This window comes from Gadus morhua, chromosome 17, assembly GCF_902167405.1.
Source record: "Gadus morhua chromosome 17, gadMor3.0, whole genome shotgun sequence".
NCBI classification, from domain to species: Eukaryota; Metazoa; Chordata; class Actinopteri; order Gadiformes; family Gadidae; genus Gadus; species Gadus morhua.
In genome coordinates, this window is record NC_044064.1 from 6,555,223 (window position 1) to 6,572,722 (window position 17,500).

At 47.5% G+C, this 17,500-nt stretch overlaps 3 protein-coding genes across 9 annotated transcripts in view; 1 reads left to right on the top strand and 2 right to left on the bottom strand.

The window, feature by feature from the left end:
- Positions 1–2,654, bottom strand: part of LOC115529839 (RPA-related protein RADX) — an 8,296-nt gene extending 5,642 nt beyond the window's left edge. Inside the window, 7 exon segments of the mRNA XM_030338921.1 lie at positions 1–34; positions 122–297; positions 820–996; positions 1,084–1,208; positions 1,303–1,495; positions 1,803–1,917; positions 2,532–2,654. The exon segment at positions 1–34 is cut by the window's left edge and continues 120 nt beyond it. Coding sequence (XP_030194781.1) covers positions 1–34; positions 122–297; positions 820–996; positions 1,084–1,208; positions 1,303–1,495; positions 1,803–1,917; positions 2,532–2,612 — 901 coding nt within the window. The 5' untranslated portion in view covers positions 2,613–2,654.
- A 259-nt stretch (positions 2,655–2,913) lies between these two features.
- On the bottom strand, positions 2,914–6,344 carry ift46 (intraflagellar transport 46 homolog (Chlamydomonas)). Of its 6 annotated transcripts, none has more exons than XM_030338437.1 (6): positions 6,227–6,344; positions 5,767–5,966; positions 5,203–5,504; positions 4,952–5,045; positions 4,575–4,706; positions 2,914–4,057 (listed from the first exon to the last, which is right to left on the bottom strand). In XM_030338437.1, the coding sequence occupies exons 2-6, from the start codon at positions 5,878–5,880 to the stop codon at positions 3,686–3,688; spliced, it is 1,014 nt and encodes a 337-aa protein (XP_030194297.1). In that variant the 5' UTR covers positions 5,881–5,966; positions 6,227–6,344; the 3' UTR covers positions 2,914–3,685. The 6 variants fall into 6 exon arrangements, with proteins under 6 accessions (XP_030194297.1, XP_030194296.1, XP_030194299.1 ...); XM_030338436.1 differs by having other exon boundaries at positions 6,217–6,341; XM_030338439.1 differs by having other exon boundaries at positions 5,767–5,915; positions 6,217–6,339.
- Positions 6,345–6,748: 404 nt separating this feature from the next.
- Positions 6,749–16,788, top strand: LOC115529604 (serrate RNA effector molecule homolog). 2 transcript variants are annotated; one of them, XM_030338435.1, is made up of 22 exons: positions 6,749–6,892; positions 8,314–8,436; positions 8,575–8,685; positions 9,212–9,364; positions 10,050–10,110; positions 10,291–10,418; positions 10,537–10,706; positions 10,814–11,025; positions 11,117–11,173; positions 11,528–11,645; positions 11,784–11,920; positions 12,323–12,384; positions 12,660–12,738; positions 13,086–13,250; positions 13,450–13,611; positions 13,822–13,975; positions 14,381–14,493; positions 14,894–14,974; positions 15,204–15,354; positions 15,481–15,582; positions 15,668–15,773; positions 16,490–16,788. In XM_030338435.1, exons 2-22 carry the CDS (start codon positions 8,318–8,320, stop codon positions 16,566–16,568), a joined length of 2,520 nt encoding a protein of 839 aa, XP_030194295.1. In that variant the 5' UTR covers positions 6,749–6,892; positions 8,314–8,317; the 3' UTR covers positions 16,569–16,788. The 2 variants fall into 2 exon arrangements, with proteins under 2 accessions (XP_030194295.1, XP_030194294.1); XM_030338434.1 differs by having other exon boundaries at positions 6,785–6,931.
- Positions 16,789–17,500: the final 712 nt, after the last annotated feature.

The following is a 17,500-nucleotide window of genomic DNA, read 5'->3' on the forward strand; positions in this document are numbered from 1 at the left end:
CTGTTGCCGAGCGGTCACACACCTCCAACACCACCTGCAGAGAGAGAGAGCAGAGTGTGTGCACCGCTGTGTATCACTGGTTGTGTCTATCACTGTGTGTGTATGTGTATGCCATTGTTACCTTATAAGGACATTCACACTTCCGGTCTGGTTTGCCAAAATACATCAGGTGAGCCCGGTTGATGATGCGTACGACAAGGAGCCGTTTGACTACACCCCCAATGCCATGGCGACCAGAGAAAAATTCTTCCCTGAGCTCACGGACCGTCACCCTGGGACACACAGCTGCACACACAGCTGCACACACACGAGTCCTGTGTTACAAAAATCTAAAATGGAGAATGTTGAGTGGCTCTAGCAGGGTGGCGTCCACGAGGTATGAAGGACCTGGCCCAGGGGAGGCATATATAATGAAAACAGGATGGGACCGAGAACTGACCCCTGTGGAACCCCATATCATAGCATAATTACATATTTTAAGGTTCCTCTTGAATTTAGCGATAAAATATTGTTAGGGATTATGGAGTGCAAAAAGCACTCTGATTGGCTTAGGATATAGCCAATGAGGCACCGTGAATCAGCAGCGTTAGGAGAGTCGAGTCAGGTTAGACATCACAATTTGGCCAAAATATTACTTGGGCAATGATGCTATGAGGCGAACGATATGTAAACATTATTATCATAATGTCTCAGAACCCGTGCAGAACCCTTGATGGTCTTTACATGAGCATGTGGCGATGGTACGGAACACGTATTTGGAGCGATGAACAAAAGCTTTTGTTTATGTCTGCTCTGTTCCCGCTCTTTCTTCCAACGTACCCTCCTCTTCCTCGCCTCCGGTGAGGGCATGACTTGGGTCTACGCCGGATGCGGGGGCGGAGCTTGTGTCTACCTCAGATGTGTGGGCGGAGCTTTGCCACACAGAGCCAATGTAGTCTCGGTTGTTCCACAGCGGCAGGAAGCTGCTCCTATTGGCCAGCAGCGGGATCACACCCCCTAGAGCCGTCCAGTAGACACACAGCAGGCTTGGTTGTAATGATCATGTATTTAATAGGTTGATAATGAGCAGGTTGTCATGGTTACCTGCTGGTGGGCGGATCTCTGGAGAGAAGCTGAACCATGGTAGCTGCTGACAGTCTTCATCATCCACTGCCTCGTCCTCCTCCTCTTCCTCCTCCTCCTCCTCACACACAGAAACACTCACCAGCCTGAAACTACCACACACGCACACACAAACAATGGAGTAGACAGTCGAGGCAAGACTCAACCATCAGCAACATAACGAAGGAAGCAAATGTTTACCTCTCCACGTGATTGGCTGAGCCCGGGTCCCTTGGCCCCTCCCCCTGGTGAAGGGGCAGCGAGAAGGAGGCGTGCCTTAACCTGGACCCAACGTGGAGGGTGTTTCTCTCCACCAACCTGTTGAGGACTGGCTCAAGCGTCACGCACAGCCGGCAGTCGCCATCGGTTACCGTCAGGTCGTAGAGGTCGTCGCCTGGCAAGGAGGCAGAGGCACAAACCAATCTCAAGTCCCCCATAATGTGTCAATGTGTCCCCATTATGTCCCCATTAACATGCATGTGGTTGTGTGTGTGCGTTTGGCGTGTTTGTGTGTGTGAGGGAATATGTGTGTGTGTGTGTGTGTGTGGCCGTTTGTGTGAGTGGATTTTTGTGTGTGTGTGTTTGTGTGTGTCACTTTAGACGTGACACACACAATTCATATTAACATCTAATTTTTCTTGAACCGTTGTTCCAGTTTGGTGTGTGATGGGTGCATGCATGAGTGTGTGTGGGTGCCTAACCAGACAGGACCCCCTGGGGGAGGAGTAGGGAGGAGTGGGGATCTCTTCCGTAGCGGTGGACCTGGAGCACCACAAGGGGCTGCCGACATACGACCGGGCAGCAGGGGACGCCACCCTACAATACCGAGTAATTTCATGCACAATTGATAATTAATCATTATATTGTATTGTTATATATGTATTATATATGCATCGTTATCAGTTTAAAATAGTCATAAATACATTATTTACATAAATATATTATATTTAAAGCATTATTTAGCATATTTAGCATTATCACTCTACAATGTAGTCATACACATTATAATATGTATCATGATATTAAATATGTATAATATAAATCATTATCACTCTACAAAGATGCAGAATGAAGGAGGGACGATGGACGATACAGAATGAAGGAGGGATGATCGAGGAGACAGAAATGCAGGAACATAGAGGAGAGACAGAATTATGGAAGGATGAAAGTGAAAGGAGAATGATTGTGAGATGATATATGCCCTACAGAATAATGAAAGGACGATAGAGACATAACGAGGGAGGGATGATAAAGAAGGGAAAGAATGATGGATGGACGTCATAAGGTGGACGATGCAGAATGAAACACAAAGCAGACTGAAGAGGAACAGATAGACGGCTGGAGGGGTGTATGTGTCGCTGCACGGTGACACGGCAGCGTCGTGGCACGCGTTCAGAAGTGGTTAAATTAGGTGAGGAGGAAGTTTTGACCTGCTCTGCCGTCCCCGGGCGGGACGTCACGGGTCGGCATCGGACCAGAGTCCTCCGCAACGCACAGCCGCTCGGTCCCATGTTCGTCAACAATAACAACCCGCTGCATGGTGGGAGATGTCTAGGAGGAGACGCTCTAATGCCCTCTAGCGGTACTAAATAAGAACTATTTATACAAATATTAATTATTATATTGTTAATCTAATGCCAACCGTTTACATGTGTGATTAACTACTTAATCTCTGGCTGCTGGGATGCGTCACAACTGATCTTACCATCTGGGATGAAGTACATCCAAGTCTCACTATACAAATGATATTATAGGAAGCCCTGCCTAGAGGGAATGGAACCTCCAATCAGCGTCATGGAATAAACAGAGAGCTTTTATTTTGTAGAGGGTTTATTTAACCTTCTCAATGTCTTGTCGTGTCAAACCTTTGTGATTGTGTTCCTATTATTGTGCATGTAAATATCCCAATATAATGTTAATAATACACATCCCACTCATATATGTCTCCAACACAGAGTTCAACAGAGTCATCAAACAGCTAAATTATGTATAATATAATTATATAATCATAAACATTATGATATAACTATTATAAGAAACCATATCACCATTATTCAGGTACAACAAACAGATCTGGTTTTATTTGTTCAAGCGGGTTGCAATCTTGCTGGTCTGGTTCTCTCCGTCTCTAGCTGGTCTCATTCTAGCTGCTCTGGTTCTGTCTGGTTCTAGCTAGTCTCATTCTAGCTGCTCTGGTTCTGTCTGGTTCTAGTTGGTCTCATTCTGGCTGGCGGCCGTGGTTCTGTCTGGTTCTCTGAGACTCAATACTATTTCTCGGAGGTTCTAGCTGGTTCTGGGCGGTTATAGTTATAGCTGGTCAAGGTTTTGGTTTTAGGTAGTTCTATCTGGTTTACGGATGTTCTAGGCCGGTCTAGCTGGTCCTGGGTGACTTTAGCTCAATCTAGGTGGGTCTAGCTGGTGCTAAGTGGTTCCAGTTGGTTCTAGCTGTCTCTTATTGGTCTCGAAATGGGTCTAGCTGGTTCTACGTGGGTCCAGTTGGTTCTGGGTGGGTCCAGTGGGTTCTGGCTGGCTCTTTTGGGTCTCCAGGGTGGATCTAGCCGGTTCTAGGAGCTTCTGCACAGCTCTAGGAGGCCAGGCGGTCGTGGTTCTGCGCCTTGAAGTGTTCAGAGTTCTGGAACTCCAGGTAGAGGGTGAAGAGGACGTGGAGGGACTGGATGCGGTTCTTGTAGACCGGGATGTCCAACAGCCCACAGACGATGTCCACGTACTGGGCCAGGTCACAGTCCAGCTCGGCGCTGGGCAGCGCCACGCGGCCCAGGAGCTCCTCCACCTCGGCGGGCCACTCCTGCATCAGGGACTCTACGTCGGGCATGGGCCGGGCGTAGTGGACGCTGGCCGGGGCCTTACAGCGATGGAGCTCCGATATGCTCTCTATCCAGCTGTCCAGGGCCTTCTGCTCCTGGTGGGGGCTGCGGATACTGCTCACCTTCTTCACCTGCAGGAGGAGAGCCGGGGGCAGGTGGAAGGAGGATCAATACAGGGAGAATGGAGCCTTGAATCGCATTATTCAGGATCAAATATTATCATCGGAGGTATACTACTACAGGTATACTACTACATAGGGCCGGGCCATTAATCGAATTTCGATCTCGATTTCGATTTCAGCTGGATACATATCTGTACATTATTTTAGATTTGAACATTTTCTTTTGAACATTTTGTGTATTTTTTTTAAGGCGTAATTTTAAAACATGTTTTCAACTAAAAAAATATCGTTTGAATATTCGTGATTTCAATATTGACCGAAATAATCGTGATTATTATTTTTTCCATGATCGAGCAGCTACTACAGGTGTACTACTACAGGTGTACTACTACAGGTGTAATACTACAGGTGTAGTACTCCAGGTGTACTACTACAGCTGTACTACTACAGCTGTACTACTACAGCTGTACTACTACAGGTATATCACTACAAGTGTACTATAGGTGTACTACTACAGGGGCAGAACCTCAGTGGGGTGGTGTTGCTTGGTCTCCTCTGACAGCCACAGCGACAGCACCCTGGGGTCAGACTGCTTGACACAGGGTTCGTCCAATAGCAGCAGGCCGAGGTCATCGGGCTTATCATCGGGACGAGGCACCTAGAGGTCCGAGTACATAGGCTTCCGTGTTAACATAGGCACCTTGAGGAAGGCGACTAGGTGGCACGATAGGGACCTTGAGGAAGCTGTCAAGGTGGTAGAATAGGTCCCTTGAGAAAGGCGTCTAGGTGCTAGCATAGGTACCTCTGCGAAAGTGTATAGGTGGTAGCATAGGAACCTTGGGGAAGGCTTCAAGGCGGTAGTTTTGTACCTTGAGAAATGAGTCACGGTCGTAGTATAGGTACCTTAAGGAAGGCGTCTATGTCCCCTACTGCTGGGATGTAGTCAGGGATGAAGGGTTTCAGCTTGTTCTCCAACTCCACCACCTGGGGGGTGTAGCTGAAACGTCACACAAGACCTCAGTCAGCCAAAAGAAACGCACAGCGAGGACATCGCGGTTACACACTGACTCTACCAATAGGAACACACCGTGGTGTCTCTATAGGTACACACTCCTCACACAATTAGAACATGCTGTGCTGTGGCGTCATCATACCGTGTGATGTACTGGAACAGTTCTTTTATTTCCGTAGAAACAGGGAGGTTGTGGTAGTCGGCGGGGTCGTATGCGCCCTCGGGCGCCGAGGCCCCCTCCTCCTCATCATCATCGTCATCATCAGAGTCCTCTTCATCAGAGTCCTCCTCATCCTCCTCCTCCTCCTGCTCTGGACCCAGTCCAGCCAGGTTGCTGATTGGCTCCCGTCGCTTCTGGGGGCTGTCCTCCTCTTCAAACTCATCGCTGCTGCTATTGGCTTCCATTACACCCCGCCCCTTTCTGCTCCTCGGCCTCAAGTCTCTCTAGAGCAAGACATGATGTCATGATACTGACAGTAGGATGACATCATGCCTTGATATAGAGACTGGGATGACATCATGTCACGTACAGAGACTATGATGACTATGATAATTTTTTGATAAAGAGACTAGTAGCGCATCATGTAGCGGTACAAACTAAAGAGTTATATAGCAGCCCAATATGTATGTGTGTGTGTGTGTGTGTGTGTGTGTGTGTGTGTGTGTGTGTGTGTGTGTGTGTGTGTGTGTGTGTGTGTGTGTGTACCTGGTGTGTTTGCGGTGTCGGGGTGTACACGCTAGCGATGTCCTCGGAGTCGTTGACCTCCAGGCTCTCGTCGTAAGGCTGGTTTGCCAAGACTTTAGTATCGCTCCGCTCCATTGAAACCAGCTGCCATCCGTCTGCTAGCAGCTCAGCTAACAGTACACTAGCTAGCGGTGACTTCAACGCTACGCAATATAACGGCACTGTTAAAGTTAACGGTACACAAATGAATGTGGTTAGCCTTACTAGTGCACAAGCTACAGTTATCTTTAACGGACAAAAGGAGAATAAGCTAATGTTGCTTGCTTTAATGATACACAAGATAATGTTTTTAGATTTAACAGAACAGAACCTAATGTTAGTCTCAACGGATCCTAACGAGACACCCCTGTGTCGCCGCCAGGACGAATGAGGGTTATGGGTGATATGTTACAAGTGTTTATAAAGCAATACCTCTTTATACCTCCGTAGTCTGGTGTATCCGATGTGAATGTCTTCAGATTCAAAGCTATGAGTCAGAGTAGCTAAGCTAAAAACGACGCATATGCTCTGTATCGTAGCAACTGCGCTAAGAATCCTGGGTAATGGTGTTTGGAGGCCGGTGTTGAAAAAGTTACCGTGGAAGAGTTTCCCAAAGATAATTTTTACCAAAACCCTTAGACATTATTGATCATTATGCTATGTTCGATTATATTTTCTCAGAACTATAAACCATGTGCAAATTAAATTTGTAAATTAATAGGCATTTTATGTGCAAAGGCGCAAGGGTCAATATTGGCGGCGTGGATCCATCTGCGCGACGCAGGTGAGCTACGCAAATCGGGCAGTGACACGGCATGTAAACCAATGCAAGTAAACGAGGGACCTGCATTTTGCCTTAACTAGTTTCAATGAGTCCTTTTTACATTCGAGCGTGTATGGTCTACGTGGATTACCAAAAATATTTTTTTTAAATGTTTTTCTTTTTCTTTTGACGAATCGCAGCAACGGGTCGAAGCGGTAAACGAACCGGAAGTACTCGTAGTCATCACGTTCGACGGCGGAATCTCGTTCCAGGGCGGGATTTGTGCGAGAAGCGAAGCGGCGTTCCCGGTACCGATTTATAACGCTGCAGTAGACGTGACTTCAGGTAAAAAATAATGGAAGACGTTCGCCCATCTCCCTCTCGGTAAATCCACATCCTCATACATATGAACACGCTGTGTTGCGGTGTTCGGGGGCAAACCTGTAGCCCCCGTGACCCAGGGTTAGCATGTGCTGCTAGCCGTGGAGCTATCTTGCTAACGCTGTGCTATTGTTAGCTAGTTAGCAAACTAACCGACGTAAAGTCTCCCTTTCTCCTCTCTAAACATGCTAGAAACACACTACCGCTAGTTTATGATAGTATATTATGTATGAGTACATGTAGAGTGTTCACGTGTTGAAGTCACCAGTATATTATATAATATGATTTATTAGTACATGTACTGAGCGTTCATGTGGTGCAGTCACCAGCATCCTATATAATAATCGAATGATGTATTCTATTGATTCACGTATTAAGTGTTCATGTAAGGAAGGCCAAATAATATGATTGTACCTGATGTATTGTGTTTCAGTGACTGTTCATGTGTTGAAGTAACCAGTACATGACTTATCACTGCATGTTTGGAGTGCTCATGTGGGGATGGCACCAGTAACGTTATATAATAGCATATTATGAATGAGTACTGATAGTGAGGGTTCACTGTATTCGATGTATTAGTAGTACTGAGTAGTAAGTGTTCATCAGGTGAAGCCATCAGTATGACTGATTATGATGTATTAGTACATGTAGTGAGTCTGCATGTGATGAGGTCAACAGCAGCCTATATAATAGTGCATTACAACATGTAGTTAGGGTTCATTTGGGGAAGTCACCAATATGCTGGTATATTGTATGATTGAATGTCAATGTGGTGAAGTTACCAGTATATGGATGTTTTGAGTAGGGTTGAGTGTCGTTAGGATTATTACGATACTATACTCATAACTTATTGATCAAATACTTCAAGGGTACTCTCATCTGAATAATCCAAAAAAATGCTTTATTTTTCCCAATGCATTTTAACCTTCTTCCTCAGAAAAAAAGAAGCTCACATGTATTGAAGTGGACTTGTGATTGATTAGATAACGGTTTTGATGTCTAACTTTGACTGTGAATTATAGCTCCCCCTGTGGACATTTTGGTACAGTGGTATCGGAAAGACCGTATGGGTCCTTCAGGCAAATATAGCTACTGCTCAGTTTAATACCGTGTTATGGTACCCATCCCGTTGTAAAGAAGGTTCATCATGTGAAGCCACCTGTGATTACAAATGATTGTTAATCTCGCAGTTAACAGAACTGTGACCTTATTAAGGGGGGATGCAGGGGGTTGATTTTTTTTTTGTTGCTGTGTTCCAATTGGTCACATGTCACTATTTTGTAGTATTGCTCCCTGAATAGTGTAATATATACTGTTAACTATAGGTAATGAGGCAACTAGGAAGCGAATTGGAATACTGACCAACTGTCTCCTCTTGCCTCTAGACCAATGGGAGACAGCGATGACGAGTTTGACAGGAGAAGGCGGGACAAGTTCCGGCGGGAGAGGAGTGACATGGAGCGGTCGAGAGAGAGGGAGGACAGGAGGAGGGAGGACTGGCCCGAGAGGTAGGTCTTCCCCCATAAGCATCAATCCGTACTTCTACTCCTTGAGCGTCTGCTGTGGGGAGGACTGGCCAAACAGATCCTCCCTTACATCCTCTTACTCTTACCCTATTATTCATATTGTGTGTATGTGTGTTGCAGGGACTGGGATCGCGGCCGTGACCGCAGGCGGGACTACGACCGCGGACGCAGAGAGAGATTCTCTCCACCAAGACACATGAGTCCCCAACACAAACGCATGAGAAGAGACTGGTAAACCCTAGCACCTAGCTCCCCAACCCAACAACACAAACGCATGACGAGAGTCTGGTTTAGCCTGGCTCCTAACCACTTCATCAGAACTGGCCGTAAACCAGACATTGGCCACATAGCAGGTTTAATGCAACGTTTTGATAAAATTGCACGGCAGACATGTGCTACTCGTCTGGACACGGATCACACAAGCGCTTTTTGTGTATTTTCCCTTAGTTCAAACACTGAAACTGCTGCTTAGTACATAGGTTAGAACCCTGCCATAACCTATTCTCTTTAACTAACTACCGCGCCACCATGGCGCACTAGTAACAACTAGTAGGTTGTGGTGAAATCTAACTCAAATCTAATTCTCCCCAACCGAACCCTGAGGAGAACCCTAAAATGCCAGCGGTCGCGCATCAGACTCCGGTAAAATCGTTAACCACCCCTGCTCTGAGACCCCGGTTCATTCCCTAACCTCAACAACTGTCTCTGTTGACCTGTCTCTCTCCCTAACCCTAACCCACATGTTTTCTGTTTGTAGGGATGATCATCGAGGAGAGCCGTACCGGGGGGGCTACGATATGCCGTATGGAGGAGGCGGTCCTCCGTTCCCCGGGGGTCCCGGACACCCTGGCTGGCACCCTGAGCTACCCAACATGCACCCCCACCACCCCGGACACCCCCTGCAGGGCCGGTAGGGCGCTACACCTCAACGGCCCCATGTACCGGAAACAAAGTACAATCAGCGCGTTCACTTAGGTTGTCCCACACGGTTTATTTGGGCGTGTAGGAAGCATAGGACTAGTTGGCCTGACATTAACCTGTCTCTCTCCCCAGCCCTGTCTAGTAGACTGTAGACATGAACCAGTCTCTCTCCCCTAGCCCTGTCCAGTGGACTGTAGACATGAACCTGTCTCTCTCCCCTAGCCCTGTCCAGTGGACTGTAGACATGAACCTGTCTCTCTCCCCAGCCCTGTCTAGTAGACTGTAGACATGAACCTGTCTCTCTCCTAGTCTTGTCTAGAGGACTGTAGACGTGAACCTGTCCCTCTCCCCTAGCCCTGTCTAGTAGACTGTAGACATGAACCTGTCTCTCTCCCCTAGCCCTGTCTAGTAGACTGTAGACATGAACCTGTGTCTCTTCCCTAGCCCTGTCTAGTACCCTGTAGACATGAACCTGTCTCTCTCCCCTAGCCCTGTCTAGTAGACTGTAGACATGAACCTGTGTCTCTTCCCTAGCCCTGTCTAGTACCCTGTAGACATGAACCTGTCTCTCTACCCTAGTCTTGTCTAGTAGGCTGTAGACATGAACCTGTCTCTCTCACCTAGTCTTGCCTAGAGGACTTTAGGCGTGAACCTGTCTGTCTTTTCTCCCCCAGACTGGGGATGGTGGATTCTGAGCTCCCCCCTCCTGGCCCGCCCGTCATGAGAAGTTTTAAGGTAAATATCTCCACTGTCTGGATTAATAAACTCTATTTTGTCCATTCAACCTCGAGACTAAACTGTGTGTGTGTGTGTGTGTGTGTGTGTGTGTGTGTGTGTGTGTGTGTGTGTGTGTGTGTGTGTGTGTGTGTGTGTGTGTGTGTGTGTGTGTGTGTGTGTGTGTGTGTGTGTGTGTAGGACTTCCTGCTGAACATGGAGGACAGTGTGGATGAGACGGAGGCGGTGAAGAGGTACAACCAGTACAAACTGGACTTCAGACGGCAGCAGCTGCAGGACTTCTTCATCACTCACAAAGAACATGAGTGGTGAGACACACACCTCTCTCTCTCTACAGGTTATGGGGGTGGTAGTCGTACTCTCTCTCTTTCCGGTTTATTGGTTGGTAGTAATAGTCTCTCTCTCTCTCTCTCTCTCTCTCTCCAGGTTTCGAATGAAGTACCACCCTGAGGATATGGTCAGCCGGAGGGCGGAGTCTCAGGCTGCTCTGAAGAGCCGAATGGGCGTCTTCCTCTTCCTTCTGGAGAACGGTTGGCTGGACAACATGTCACTCGACATGGAACACGCGCCCAAAATCATCAAGCTGCTGGATGCAGGTAGAGGAGCAGGAGGATGGACAGTTTGAAGGGACTATTCATTCCATGTATCCATAGAACTGACTCACTCTCTCTGTCTCTCCCACGCGTTCACTCTCTCTCTCTAGCGGTGATAAAGATGGAGGGAGGCACAGACCATGATCTCCAGGTGTTGGAGCTGCCTGTTTCCACGTTGGTGGGAGGGGAGGGGCCTGTGGGAGGAGGAGGAGGAGGAGGAGGGGATGGGGGGGGGTCAAGTGTGGCTGCAGCTCCAGTGGCTACTGGTACTCCTGGGACCAAACCAGACACTGAGCCTGGGCCCACCAAAGACCAGAACCAGGTTGTTGCATTAGTTATATTCTTCTTATTATTATATTGATACATTCTTCTTCTTCTTATTGGTAACAATATTGTTGCGTGGGTTGGTTCAGGAGGGAGTTGAGGAGGGTCAGCTGAATGGAGAGAAGCAGGAGCAGGAGAGCAAGAAGGTAAGAGTCCTTATCCTTCTCTCTAAGAAAAACCAGTCCCCATGACTAATGGTCTCCATGACGATCGGCCCCCAAAGACAATCACTATGACAACCTGTCCCGATGACGAGGACTGGGCCCATGACAACCGTTACACCTGACGACTGCCCCCCCCCCCCCCCCCCCCCCCATGACAACTGTGACCCTGAAAACCATTCCCGACGAAGACGCCCCGATGACCTGTCCCCACAACGATGGCCTCCATGGCAACCAGTTCCCAGGACATCCCAATGACAAACGGTCCCCATGATCACCGGTCTCCCTGACGACATGAAGACCACCCTGACGAGCGTTGTGTTGTCATCGGCTCCTCAGGGCAGGAAGAGGAAGCGCAGCAGCGGGTCCGCCGACAGCGCGGACGGCAGCGGCTCCGACTCCGACTCCTCCCACTCTGACGGCGAGAAGGAGGAGGAGGAGGAAGAGGGAGAGGAAGGTTAGTCGGCGCAACGCACCCCTCATACACATCCACTGTATGAAAAGAAAATCAATTCAATGCATTTAAAACGTGTTAAATATCAACATCCGCTGGTGGAGACCTGCAGAGACCCTGATCGATGCGTGTGCTTTACAGAAGGGGGCGAGCGACACAAGGAGCGCCAAAAGGAGAGAGAGAAGGCGGGGCCCCCTAAGCCCCGCCCCCTCCACCTCACCACCTCCCTGTTCATGAGGAGCATCGCTCCTGATGTCTGTAGAGAGGAGCTGGGAGCTGTACGTGCTACACACCCGTCTGCAGTGCTCCATATAGACACCTAACGCACCATAGTACAATGCACGCACCGTAGTTCACTACACACACCGTAGTACAATACACACACCGTAGTTCAATACACACACCGTAGTACAATACACACACCATAGTACAATACACATACCATAGTACAATACACACACCATAGTACAATATACACACCATAGTACAATACACACACCGTAGTACAATGCACACCCCATAGTACAATACACACACCATAGTACAATACACACCCCCTTAGTACAATACACACACCATAGTACAATACACACACCATAGTACAATATACCTAACACACACCGTAGTTCAATATGCACACTTCGTAATGCACACCAGTAATTGTGTGTGCATGTTTGTAGTTGTGTCGCAGGTACCCTGGGTTCCTGCGGGTGGCGCTGTCCGACCCACAGCCTGAGAGGAGGTAAGAAAACCTACTTTTAAAATGAAATCGTATCTATTTTATAATATCTCCCACTCTATCCCTATGGTGTTCTGTTCAGCTCTAACATCTAATAATATAAATATAATGGTATCTTATCTGATGATTGTTATGATAGTGTATGTAGAATGCCATAATGATGTAATGACAATGATATTGTGTAGACAATATGTTGCTATAGCAATGTGTTGTTTTTTTGGCATTGCTGTATGCCCTTTGATATGATGATGTAATGATAATATACTCTGCTCTGCCAGGTTTTTCAGGCGTTGCTGGGTTACCTTTGACCGCAGTGTAAACATCAAGGAGATCTGCTGGAATCTACAGAACATCAGGGTAACGACAAATAACAGAGCACCATGTCTTCTCTCAGCCAATCACAGCACACCGCATCGGTAGAATCCTTGAATGAGCTTTCTATCTAATCTAAAGGTCTACTGTCTATCTAGTTAAAGGACAGTCATTTAGCTCCAGTAGTGAACAGAGGCCCGTCTGTCTGACTGTCTATCTATATAGTCATCGGCCTATGAGGAAGCTCCGGTAGTGAACAGAGACCCATCTGCCTGCCTGTCTGTCTGACTGTGTGTCTGTGTGCCCTCTCTGCCTAGTTAAAGGACTGTGAGTTGGCTTCAGTAGTGAACAGAGACCTGTCTGTCTGACTGTGTGTCCTTCTCTCTGTCTAGTTAAAGGACTGTGAGTTGGCCCCGGTGGTGAACAGAGACCTGTCCCGGCGAGTGAGGAGTGTGAATGGTCTGACTCATCACAAGCCGGTGGTCCGGAACGACATCAAGCTGTCGGCTCGCCTTGTCCACGCCCTGGACCAGAAAGGCTCTCTGTGGGGAGAGGAGGTACGCACACCCTACCACACCCCCTACCACACACTCACAGTGACAGAACGGTTCAGTAGAGACCCAATACTGGAGAAGTTAAAATACATGGGAGGTGAGACAGATGACTTGCACATGATGGAGGCAGGAGTGAAGCGACGACGGGACAAAGGGATGATGGAGAAGAGGTGGTGAGGGATGTTGTCATGGTGGTTGCTAGGCGACGGAGAGCAATCCGGTGCTGAAGAACATAACCGACTACCTGATAGAGGAGGTCAGCGCCGAGGAGGAGGAGCTGACCGGCGTCACCGGGGGCAACGAGGCCGGGGACGGCAAGGACCCCAGCGACGTCACCGTGGAAACGGATGAAACACTACTCAAGGTACCATCAGACGACTTATTATTATAGATAGATTTTAATATATATAAATATATACTAGACAGACTTCACCTGGTTGACATTATAACCTGTGTGTGTGTGTGTGTGTGTGTGTGTGTGTGTGTGTGTGTGTGTGTGTGTGTGTGTGTGTGTGTGTGTGTGTGTGTGTGTGTGTGTGTGTGTGTGTGTGTGTGTGTGTGTGTGTGTGTCTAGGTTCTAGACAGACTGCTGGTGTATCTGCGTCTGGTCCACTCGGTAGATTACTATAACCTCTGTGAGTATCCTGCTGAAGATGAGATGCCCCATCGCTGTGGTCTGATCCATGTCAGAGGACCCGCTCCACTGGGCAACATTACCACAGCAGAAGGTACTACTATAACATTACTACTACAGAAGGTACTACTTCCACTATAACATTACTACTACAGAAGGTACTACTACCACTATAACATTACTACTACAGAAGGTACTACTTCCACTATAACATTACTACTACAGAAGGTACTACTTCCACCATAACATTACTACTACAGAAGGTACTACTTCCACCATAACATTACTACTACAGAAGGTACTACTTCCACCATAATATTCTTACTACAGAAGGCACAGAAAGTACTATAATATTACTTTTACTACTAATATAACTAGCTCAATCCATTACTGCACTGAGATTGTGTGAATTGCCTGAATTGGGAGCGACGGCACGGATACAGAACACGTATGTGCAGACTGAACTGGTACTGACGAGGTATTGACTGCGTGTGGACAGTTGGCGAGCACCAGAAGATGTGTGAAGAGCGTCTGGCCGTGCTGCTCACCTCGTCTGAATCCCTGAGTGACGAGGAGGCTGCCAGACTGGGGAAGAAGGACCCAGACCACGAGGTATACTAAATATATATATATACTACGACTACAGACTACCACTTCTACTACTTGACACTATACTAATAGGGGCGGCATATGGCTCAGGAGGTAGAGCGGGTTGGCTGTTAACCGGAAGGTTGCTAGTTCGATGTGTGTGTGTGTGTGTGTGTGTGTGTGTGTGTGTGTGTGTGTGTGTGTGTGTGTGTGTGTGTGTGTGTGTGTGTGTGTGTGTGTGTGTGTGTGTGTCAACATTGTAAAGCGCCTGCAGTGGCCATTGGTTAGAAAGCGCTGTATAAATGCAGTCCATTAACTACTAGTACTACTACTAAACACACGTACTACTATGCACAATAGTACCTATGTGTTACAATTATACACCATACTACTATTATACGCCACACCACCGTGTTCCCTGCAGGTGGAGAAGTTTCTCGTAGCAAACACGCAGGAGCTCGGGAAGGACAAGTGGCTGTGTCCACTCAGCGGGAAGAAGTTCAAGGTGAGACACGCAGCCATGCTACCACACATGCTAACAGAACTTGGAGATGCTAACCGCCATGCTAGTATGCCCAGAGCATAACTAGAAACCCTTCGGCTAGGACGCATACAACAGACCCTGGGAAACGTTAGCTTGCCGACCGATCTAGAAACGCTAGTGTCTTGGTTATCATGGTTTATCTTGAGTAAGCGCTGCCGTAGTGATGGTTATCCCGGTTTGCTGCTCGCAGGCTCCGGAATTTGTCCGGAAACACATCCTGAACAAACACGGCGACAAGGTGACCGCCGTGAGGCAGGAAGTAGAATTCTTCAACAACTTCCTGTTGGACGCCAAGAGACCCGCCCTCCCCGAGAACAAGCCCCCCCCACCACCTGTTCAGGGTGAGAAAGATTCCAGTCACTCACACACACACACACACACTCGTGGTGATCGTGTGTCCAGATGTCCGTACTTTTCAGGGATCCACCCGGCGGATTAAGAGAACATGGTTTTCTCTCTCCCTCTAGCCCCGCCCCCTGGCCTACAGGTATTTCCGGGTCAGACGCCACAGCAGCATAGCCTTCTGGGATATCCCCCTGGAGTCCGACCGCCCATGCAAGGTTTCCCTGGTAACGGCACACACACACACACACACCCTCGAACGCACACATTTTATTTCACGGCGTGGTGCTCATGCATGTGTTTGTTCTCTAGGGGCGGGTCCGCCCTACCCTCCTAACCAGTTTGGCGGGGGCCGTGGTAACTATGACAACTTCAGAGGTCACGGGTCGGGATTCCCGGGAAAACAACGCAATAACAGGTATGTCTGTCTTTTTTCTTTAGTCTAACAGGTCGTGCTTGAGATTAACATCTGAAGGCTGACAATGGATGAGAGGTTTCACTCTGGTTCCCTTAGTATTTGTTTCCACCCATCCTGTTGCTGGAGGCATGGATCTGTAAGTTCCCAATAGGCTAACAGTGAGTAAAAACTCAGGAGGCATTTAAACTTTAAAATAAAATAGATCCGGTTGGAAGACGTGGTTAAACAGTCTGCCTGGACACCAACTTTATTAGAAAAAGTGTCTGTGAAGGGTTCAAATCAACACTGTGTAGACTGGCCATCGTAGAAATTCCCTTCTTTAATATCCGGACCGAGGTAACAAGGCCTAACTCCAGCCCTTTCAGTTCTTGGTTTCCCTCTCTGTGCCATGTTCCCCTAGAAGTTCTGCTATAACCTAGTAGGACTACTGGATTAGAGGTTCTGCTATAACCTAGTAGGACTACTGGATTAGAGGTTCTGCTATAACCTAGTAGGACTACTGGATTAGAGGTTCTGCTATAACCTAGTAGGACTACTGGATTAGAGGTTCTGCTATAACCTAGTAGGACTACTGGATTAGAGGTTCTGCTATAACCTAGTAGGACTACTGGATTAGAGGTTCTGCTATAACCTAGTAGGACTAGAGGTTCTGCTATAACCGAGTAGGACTACTGGATCTGTTTCTCTCTCTGTATCTAACCTCTCTCTTTCTCCAGCCGGGGCGTTCGAGGAGACCCCCGCTCAATCATAGAGTACCGAGACCTGGACGCCCCTGAAGACCTGGACTTCTTTTAAACCACCACAGCTCCTTTTTTACTTTTTTACTCTTTTACTTTCCTCTGCAGGTTTGTTTGTGTGAATGTGTGTGAGTATGTGTGTGCGTGCGTGCGTTCGTGCGTGCGTGCGCGCACGTGCGTCCGTGCGTTTGTGTAGCAGCACTGATCATGTGTCGTGTGTCAGTGATGATGAAATTGAACTGTTTTGTGTTTGAAATAAAGTTCTAACCAGAAACTTTTCCTGACTCATTTACATTAGTGTAAAAGACAATGAAACCTCAGTGGAAAGTCACTCAAACATTTCAAAGCATTTAAATGAGGTCACCGAGAGGTAGTGAGATAAGCCGTTTGAGTGAGAAGTGGGTTTACATTTAAATCCTTGGGAGTATATCAAAATATTTATGTTAGTCAGGGTTTACAAGTTAAATCCTTGAGTAGATTTAAGTTTTGTATCGGTTCTTTTACTTGGGCCAATAATTCTGTATGGTGCAGTTTCAGGTCTGTTTTACATGCTGAGTGCTAAGTAGCTTGTTAACCCACAGCTGTGTGTATGGATCCACATTGACCTCCTGATGGCGCTGTGGACCACCAGCCATCCTCAGCAGTTAGAATGACATTCTGTTCACCTACAGAGTGAAGAATACGTCCATAAACGTATACATTATACATAGGTTCGTCTTGGTTACACTTGTCGCCTTGGAAAACAAGTGTAACCGAAACCTGCTTATTATCTTAACGGACATCGTCAGCATTTGCAGGCGAGATAACATTATTGTCGGCTAGAGGGCGCCAAACAGCTTTATGCCCAGCGAGGTTAAGAAAAAGGAGTCTCCGATGCAGACACTGATGGAGGAATAAAAGAGGGCCAGGATGATAGAGGAAGAATTATGGAATGATGATAAAGGAGACATAACCCTAACCCTTTGATATAATGATGTAATCATAATATAT